Genomic DNA, 9,309 nt, shown 5'->3' with positions numbered 1-9,309 from the left:
AATATGAGGGAAAGGCAGTGAAAGGTATTGGCACTGGAGTGCTGCAGCCTGGGTTTAAAATTGAAGAGTGGTCAAGTAATAAAGGGAGCTCTGGCATTAACCGAATCAAAGGAAAGTATCTGTCAGCCAAGAGATTTCAGAATTTCAGCCCCGCTCGTGATTTTCACCAAATAGCAGTTGCAAAAGCCTCAGTTTTCAAATTTTGGAACTTCTTATTTTGCACACTCTGTTTAAAAAGTGGTATGCTGCAGTATTCCCAAAAAGCTTTTGGGTTGTTTTTTCTTTCCTCATGAGACATAATGAGATTACGTTGCAACCATGCTGCCTCATAGGGGCTGTATTTCATACCCTTACTCCTGCTTGGAGTTAGATCCCTGAAAAGACTACATCTCCAGGTCAGTAAGGACTGACATGGCAGAACTGTGTGGTGAAGCTAGATGAATCATGAGACAGTCCAACAGAGAGAATGAAAGGCCAAAATGACAACTTGTATCAACACTATTTGAAAAGGAGCCATATTGTTGGTTTTCCATTGGTTCAAAACTAAATGTGTCAGCTCTGTTCAATAAAATGAAGTATTTTGTTTCTGGTCAGACAAATGAAAGTAAAAGATTTTTCTGGCAAAACTGGTTTTGGTGGACTTTTTTGGTTTTGTGGGTTTTTGTTGGTTTTTGGGTGTTTTTTTTTTTCCCTCCCCCCCGCCCCATGCACAACTTTCCAGCAGTAAAGAGAAATTCCCAGATAGCTCAAGATTTAGTCATTAGCCAGAATCATCTAGGCTGCACATTTAAATGGCTAAAAGGATGGAGCCTGGGTCCAGTAAGAGCTCAAATTAATTTTGCAATAAAGACAAGGGAATGCATGGAACAGCTAGTGTATCATGAGTGTCACACATGGGAATCTACCACTGGTTATCCCATTAAAAAAAAAAAAACAAACCAAAAAACAAACAACTACAACAACAGGACTTTTCAGATATTTTAGTAATGCGGCTACCTGAAACTTTAGCTAAGATGACTTTCTGGTATTGCAGTGGGAATAGTCTATGATTTTGTCACATTTAGGAGGATGATTTCCATTTACTTTCAAGGTTCTCTGTGCTTACCCATGTAAAAGAATAGTGTTCTTGAGATTTTAGATACTGTGAATTCTCAAATTAAGCATTCTTGTCCATCCAAATAACAAGATCCTATATGTGAATCCCCAGGAAAAGGTTTTGCAATGTGTAAAAACCTAGTATTTATCTTTTAAGGAGTTCATTCTTTTTTTCCAGGCATATTCTACTGTTGGAACCCCAGACTATATTGCACCAGAAGTATTTATGCAGACTGGGTATAACAAGCTGTGTGACTGGTGGTCTTTGGGAGTGATTATGTATGAAATGCTAATAGGTATGTTGAAGACCCCAACTTAAGAATTATTCAAAGGGTTCAAAGGTAACAGGGTCCATTAGTTCACCAAGTCTGATCCCCTGCATAGTGGAGGTACCAGAATTTCATTCAGTTCTGCCTGAAGTAAGCCCGAAATTCAGCTTCCAGAAAACTTTGAAGTCCTCCCACCTTTCCAAGACGACAGCAAGAGATGATGCCTCAGTTAGTTGTTTCAGTGAACAACTGTTCACTATTAAATGTTGTTGAAGTTCAGACTCGTTACTTGGAAGTAACGAAATAAGCTTTTAATGTTGCATTACAAAAAAGAAAACTTTTGGCTAGTACTACTTGTTAGATTTGGGAGTCATAGTGGCAAAAGCAGAGGCCCAGGTCACTTTCCTCTTCTGGGAAAAGCTTGTTAATTTTTCTATTTGTTTGTGCAGGGTATCCACCTTTCTGCTCAGAAACACCGCAAGAGACTTACAGGAAAGTTATGAACTGGAAAGAAACGTTGGTATTTCCTCCAGAGGTGCCCATTTCAGAGAAAGCAAAGGATTTAATTCTGAGGTCAGTAACGAAAGCCCACTTCTGGCCACTCACCCAGACATAGTCGTCTTCCATTAGGTTAACTTTCCGTTCTGCATGAAGGAAGCTTTAGATTGGAGGAAAAGTTGGTTTCTTCTGTGTCGCCACCCTTGATGGATTTTATTTTTTTTTTTTTTTTAGTCTTTTTCCCTTTGCCATTTGTTTAACATGAAGGAATAAGCTGTAATAATCTTGATTTGTACCACGGTATTAGGAGAAATATAGCAGACTGAAAAAAAAGAAGAAAAAAAGTGATTAACACACAGTTTTTCTCTTCTCAGAGGGAACTAGAAAATAACCACTCGCCAGCATTTAATGCACTGAACAGAAATCTTTGGATGTTTTGGATTTACTCACTTTTTCCAAAATGACAGTTTTTAATCCATTCAGTTTGCATTGAAGTTTTTGCGAGGGGTTTTGGTGTCAAGGTCAGGCGGAAATGCTCTCTTGTCCTGGGAGGTTTGGAGGGGTTTTTGTTTTTGGCTTTGATTTTTTTTTTTATTATTATTATTATTTTTTCCCCAAAGATAGTATTACAAGCTTACACAATTTTGTTACAGGCAAAAAGGGGAATGTACTTCATAGACAGAGCCAAGAACTAGAATTTATTATGAGTCCAAGCAGTGCTCCAGTAGCATACAACAAACATAACAAATACAACAAACAGTTATTCTTAATCCAGTTACAGTGATACTAACAGTTCAAATTATTTAATTATTGCTAATCCTCATTAATAGCTTGTGTATAACAGTTTTAGTACGTTTTCAGTATCTATTTCTCTAGTGTTCTGCTTAACCTTTCCTGCATGTTGTCAGCATCCCGAGATCTTTGCTGGAAAGAGTATGGTGTTGCTGCTGAGGATTTCTTCCTCCTCAGTCTTGGCTGTGTTTGGGGCATTTTTAGATATTTCAGGCAGTTTATTTGTTAACATAGCTTGCTCATGAATTTACTTATACAATTACTAACTTGAATTTATTAGTTTTTCTTCATATATGGAAGGATTTAAATTAGGGTAAAACATCTTTAGTTATAGACAACTTACTAAAATGAGGTCAAAACAGCAGGTCAGACAACAAACACCTGGCCATTGGGTACTTTGCCCAATACAGCTTGGACAAGTTAGACAACATATATTTCAACTTAAAGGAAGTTGCAGACAAAGCTAAAGTTTCCTTATTTTTATGGATACAGATAAAACCAAACTAAAATAAGCTCAGGTTCAAAGCCTGACAAATCCTGAGACCTGGTCTGGCTAACTGTTGTTACAAGGGTTGAGGTCTATTGTTAGTACTTGGCATCAACCAACTGGCTGGGCTGCAGTGGAAATATAAGCAGTTTGTTTTTTTTCCCAAGTGACACCCAACTACAAGTAAAAGAACATTACAGATTGTAATTGGAGACAGTTTATAGCCTAACTTGCTATGTTACTAAATTACCTGCTGAAAATTTCACTAACTAGCAAGAAGGTGACCTTTTTTGTATTGCAATGTATTGATGTGAAAAGTGCCTTGGGAATCTGGATGATGTGATCGTGTGGAGAGATTATGAGATCAGGATAACTAAATCAACAACCAGAGGCTTTGCTCATTTAGGCAAACGGGATTTCATTTAACAAAGGCCAGCTGACTTTTAGAGCAACAGGAGGCCCACATCCCTGTGCTACCAAGTACTCCCCATTTCCAGGAGGTCGTCAGGTGACTCCACACTTGGCAAGACCAAGCTTTTTGTTTGACATGGGCGTTTTTTCCTGTTATTGTAAACCTCCCTCTTCGTGTCACTGTTGACACCTTTTGCCATCCTCAAAGAGACTGCAAGGACAGTGTAAAAATATAAAGCAGTTATATCTTTGCTAACGCATACAAAAGATAGCTAGGATTTAATGAACTCCTAGGCTCAACATTGGTATGCTCACCATCTCCTTGACGACATACTTCAGAGTCTTTTCCAGCCAGCTAGGCATCAGTCCAGGCAGGCGTCAGTCCAGAGGAGAAGGGTCAGCCTCTGCTGCTCCCTGGAACAAATCCCTGATGTCACTGAGTTGCTGTCGGAGAGCTTCTACCTCCCTATTTTGTTTTCTTTAGGATTTTATACTTTTCCTTGTTGGTGTTTTTCCTCCTGCCTACTTAAGCAGGTAACAGTCCTCATCTCAGCAATCCTATCTCTGTCTCTAGTTTCACCTTTTTCTTTTTACTTGACTCTATGGACTTTCTCACAGCTGCTTCTCATAAATTGACAATTTCTTCTGGAGTCTGAGCCAAGGTTATGCACCTGGGCCATATCAGAAGTAGGCCTTGGGTCTTTGTACCACCAGCACCTGGACCTCTAAGGAGAGGGAAGCGGGGGTGACAGGGAGAATAGGGACATGGCATGTTTTGAATGTGTCTGGCTCATTGTAGTTCCAAAGTGTGACATCGGAGAGTAGTCCTATTTCATGAAGTGTATCTGTTCCTGTTAGTTTGATTTTGAAACATGGATTTTAAATAGTTGAGAACGTGCAGAGGAGTTTTCAGTGGTAGGGACTTAAGCTTCCACTCCAAACTAATCTTACAAGGCTAGAGCTTGCAGCAACTTTTCACAAACCTTGAAGATGGGGATGCAACAGTTTAGAAAAGGTGTAAGTTACTGTCATCATAGCTTTTTGCTTTGGGACTCTAACAATATTCTGCTTCTACTATTTCCCTTCCCTCCTAGATGCAACGGGCTGCTTTTACGTTACCCCAAGCGATGGAACAATTTGAAAGAACTTCCTCAAGTTCCTGATACAGGATACCACGGCAGTTTTATTTGCTGTTGTTTCTGTCTGCATTTATTGTAACATTCCCTTTATTTTTTCCACTTTTTTAGGTTTTGTATTGACTCAGAAAATAGAATTGGTAGTAATGGAGTAGAGGAAATAAAAAGTCATCCATTTTTTGAAGGAGTGGACTGGGGACATATCAGGTACGTATATATACATACACACACAGACATTTTATAGAGAGAATAAAAGCCATGAAAGCAAGAATTTTATGCACTATGATGTCAAGGATAATTACTTCCAATTTATCTTTTATTTCAAAAGGCAGCTACTGGCAGTAGGTGGGTGACAGCGAAGGTTTTCAGGCCTTGCTGACATTCATAGATCTGATCAGAGTTTAACTGTCTTGAGATGCCCCAAGAGTGCCCAGGATGGAAAGAAATTGTGGTAGGGTGGCTGTGTTATTCCTGATGTATATGCTCTGATACCAGCAGAGAGCTCTTCTTCCAGTAGTAATGGGCTCTGCAGCTATTGCTATAATTGACTTTGTAATAGGAGCACAAGAAAAGCAAACTCTATTCTAAAAATGCAGGGGAAATAGATGAATGAAGAGGAGAAGCAGCAAGCAGGAGAAAAACACAGGGCATGTCTTTACTGCACGCTGCAGATACTACACCTGAGTGAACCAGAATGTCTACAGAGCACTGGGCAGAGGCACTGACTCACCTCAGAGTCGCAGGCTCTGTGGCCAAATTCTGCTGGGCCAAGCCTGGGTAGAGCACCTGGCCCAGGCAGCTGTGCAGTTCCAGCCTGAGCTTGTGCCTGCAGCTGCTGAGCTACATCTGCACGTACTCAAAGTGGTAACACCCTTAGAGCAGACTTTGGTGGCCCCACAGATGCCATCATTTCAACTGAAAGTTACTGTTCAGCTCTTTCAGGTTTGAGGTAGTCTGCTCTTTCAGTAATACTGCAGTTTTCTACATGAAAATCCATATTGTGGGCGTGTGATTGTCCAGCTCTTACACTTCTCATTTCCTCTGGTGCACAAAGCCTCATTTAACTTATATTTTCAGTGTGGGAGACATTAATAAGCAGCAAAAGCAGTAATATATCTGTTCATGCCACATTTGGCAACCTGGCAAAATGGTTTCCCTGTTCCACCCAGAAGCGGATTTAATTGTAATTGTAATAATTACAACTGTAATAAGTTTACAGGTGTAAATTAATGACTTTCCCACAGTACCGTGTTCCAGTTTGAACGCTTTCGTGGGACAGATCACTTAAGCAACTTCGAAAGCCACCTTCAAACTTCTTAAAGGGCTGCCTAATTGTTAAGCTAATAAAGCAGTAACATGTCAGAGCCAACTCATTTTGGATGACAGATACTGGCAACTGAGTGTCAGAAATAGGAGCTACAGTCGAAAGGTATTTGGATGAGGTCCAGGCTGATGAGCGCCGGAATTGTAAAGCAACACATCTGATGGCTCCAAATGCAAGTAAAATCCTGCTTGGCTGGGCAGGCTGGGTTTATGAAACGAAGGTAACCGCAGTGGTTCTTGGTGACAACCAAGATTGTAGCGATAGCTATATGACAGATAAGTGTGGAATGCTGTTTCAGTTAATGGGAAAATTATGTTTTCCCCAAGTTTGCCAAGAAGATTCTAATGCTAGATAGGAAACCAATAAATCTCCCCATGATGTCAGCAAACAGGCAAGTCAGATACATCTCTGATGGACTCACTGGAACCTTTGTGCTTTAAATTAAAGGGATGTTGTAACTGTAAAAAGCTAAGTTAAAACCAGAACTTAATGTATCTTTTCCTAGCATTCACTATTCTGGCATTTATTTCTATTTGCAGGGAAAGACCAGCTGCAATCCCTATAGAAATCAAAAGTATTGATGACACTTCCAACTTCGATGAATTTCCTGAATCTGATATTTTACAGCCAGGTGAGGCTGCCATTGTAAATTCCAGATTTCTATCTATGACATGCCAGAATACTCTGTCATAGACATAGACAGAATACTTGTCACCATCCCTGGAAGTATTTAAAAGACGTGTAGATGAGGCGCTTAGGGACATGGTTTAGTGGGCATGGTGGCGTTGGGTTGACGGTTGGACTTGATGATCTTGGAGGTTTTTTCCAACCTTAATGATTCTATGATTCTATGATTTATATACTCCACAGATGCTTTTGTTGTTGTGGTTTATATTCATTTTCCTGATACCCTAATCAAGGTAATACACAGACTTGATCTAGAGACTTTCTTTCAAATATAAATGTAAACCTATGATCACTCATAACTTCTACTTCCTTAGGACTTTGGAGGGAAAAAAAAAGCCCACAGATTTTAACAGTTAAATCTAGTAGTAAAAATGGTTTGCATATACAGTGAGCACAGAAAACAGTCCAGTTCTCTACCATACAGTCTGTCTAACCAAAATTCTGGTAAAACATTATGCACTGATTTGCTTTTGATCTTTAGTGACTTTTGAGTTTCAGGCCAAACATAAATGTTCACATATTTGTGGGCAAAAATTTTCAGACAGATGATTATTTAACATAGTGATTTATGAACCTGAGTGGCTCTGCAAATCATTTAAGTTTTTTTTAATTGTTAATTTCTATTGGCAAGTAGTAGGAAATTTTTATACATAAAAGGCTTGATTCTCTGACATGCCAAATTCTCCCAGCTCCCACTGTTTTCAATTAATTATTAATGGCTTAAAGATAGGCAGATATATAACAATGATTAATTGATGACAGGTAAGTGTAGATGTGCTAACAACCATAAGAATTATCAAAAAGCTGGGGTTTTTTTTTCTGAAATGGCTTTTATTTAATGGCAAGGAAGTTTGTCCTTTTAATGCAAAAGCAATCAATCTCCAGTGCCTAAGTTAAGCTGTTTAAGTCCATATTTGGATAACGCCAAGTAGATTTTGGCATTTCAGACCCACTGAAAATGTTACTGTACATCTAGATACCTAAATACAAACTTTGATATCCGTGTGTTTGGCATCTTGAGTTGAAAATATTGTTATAGAACTCTAAAAGCAGCAACCAGAGAGCTAAATGTAGAAGCCCGCTGCAGTAAATGTCCGTGTGCAGCACACCAGCCACGTGGGCTGTTCATAAAATAAAAGGAGGCTGTACAAGTCTCGCTGAAGCTATAAGCAGGTAGGAAGTCCTAGGAGAATAATATGTGCATGATATGTGTAGTTCTCTTGGGAGAACTTGGATATATCTTTTTCTTTTGTTTGTGGTGAGGATAACACAGTATGTACATATGTGTTTGTTGTGCATGGAGCATCCTAAATGTTATGTTTTTCATAATTGTATATTCTGTGGGTGTGTTAGGGGTTCCTGTCAAGGTATGGGAGCCTGTTATGGTGTGTAGACATAGTAAAAAAAAAAAAAAAAACAACACCCTTTTTCCACTTTAGAGAGATATGCTGAAATTATAACTCTTCTCAGACCACTGACAAAAGGCAACTGACGCGATGAGAAACAGGATTTCCTCAAGGAATTTCTGCTGACTAGAGAAATAAGAGTTCAGGGCTGTTTATGTCAGTGCTCTGTGAAAAGTCCTCTCAGAAGCAGTGCTGTTTTTAATTGTTTTGTTTTTACTTTTGTTTCTAAATTCTAGTGCCAAACACAACGGAACCCGACTACAAATCCAAAGACTGGGTTTTCCTCAATTATACCTACAAGAGGTTTGAAGGGCTCACGCAGCGTGGCTCGATCCCTTCCTACATGAAAGCCGGGAAGTTGTGAAACAAAACACAAACCCACAAAAGAAATAAAAATACAAACCTCAGGTAGCTGCATCACCAGACCCGCTTGGCGTTAGTTATCAATACATTGACTCTGATGCGCATCAATTTCACAAGGAAATTCTACAGGATTAGGATTTCTAAGACTACTACAGGAATTAGTTGGCAGTGCCAGCTGGCTTTTTTTTTTAATATTTGAATATTTTTGTTAACTTTATTATACAAAGGTACTGGAATAAAAGGAACGTACATCCCTATAACTGCACTGCCTATGTGTGTATAACGGTTAATTATGCCTCTCTGTACTGTGGCTTTGTTTGTACTGTAAACCATCTAATCCACCCAGGAGTAAAACATATCATTTTATGCAGCATTGTTCTTATACTGCTTACCTGGTGGGTTTTAGATATGCAGTATAAAAAACCATTGCCCACATTTGCAAAATTCTCTGAGCAGTTGCTCAAGGGTGTTCCAGTTGTGGTCTGCAGATACCCCATGAGTGTGGCAACATTGGATTATTTTAAATAGCAGTGTCCTGTGGGGCCTACTTGTACCCTGACTACCCTCGCTCCTCCCCAGTGGAGGGCTTTATCAGCCGATCATCCCTTCTTCTCTTTCTTCCTTTTTCCACTCTGTGTGGTGGTGAGACAGTCCCTGTGACCTGTTTAGTGGTATTTCTGCTTTAAATGATAGCTGATGGGTATTATATTTTAAGATGATGATACCTGTTGGCGACTTCAGAAGAAAAAAGGAATCTGAATAAAAATGATAAAGATTTTTAACAGAAGGGCATTTTTTTTTCCCTGATCCCAAGTTCTGTAAAGATGGCAGAGTTTCCAGG

The 9,309-nt window shown here is 39.3% G+C and overlaps 1 protein-coding gene across 1 annotated transcript in view; it reads left to right on the top strand.

Moving 5' to 3' along the window:
* The window catches only part of STK38L (serine/threonine kinase 38 like), a 22,324-nt gene that overhangs the window by 9,943 nt on the left and 3,072 nt on the right, over positions 1–9,309 (top strand). The window contains exons 9-13 of the mRNA XM_009332812.1: positions 1,274–1,391; positions 1,814–1,937; positions 4,800–4,895; positions 6,552–6,643; positions 8,342–8,513. Coding sequence (XP_009331087.1) covers positions 1,274–1,391; positions 1,814–1,937; positions 4,800–4,895; positions 6,552–6,643; positions 8,342–8,469 — 558 coding nt within the window. The 3' untranslated portion in view covers positions 8,470–8,513. The remainder of the gene's footprint in view (positions 1–1,273; positions 1,392–1,813; positions 1,938–4,799; positions 4,896–6,551; positions 6,644–8,341; positions 8,514–9,309) is intronic.

This window comes from Pygoscelis adeliae, unplaced genomic scaffold (assembly GCF_000699105.1).
Source record: "Pygoscelis adeliae isolate BGI_AS28 unplaced genomic scaffold, ASM69910v1 Scaffold38, whole genome shotgun sequence".
Lineage (NCBI taxonomy): Eukaryota > Metazoa > Chordata > Aves > Sphenisciformes > Spheniscidae > Pygoscelis > Pygoscelis adeliae.
This window is presented reverse-complemented; position numbering and strand designations above follow the sequence as displayed.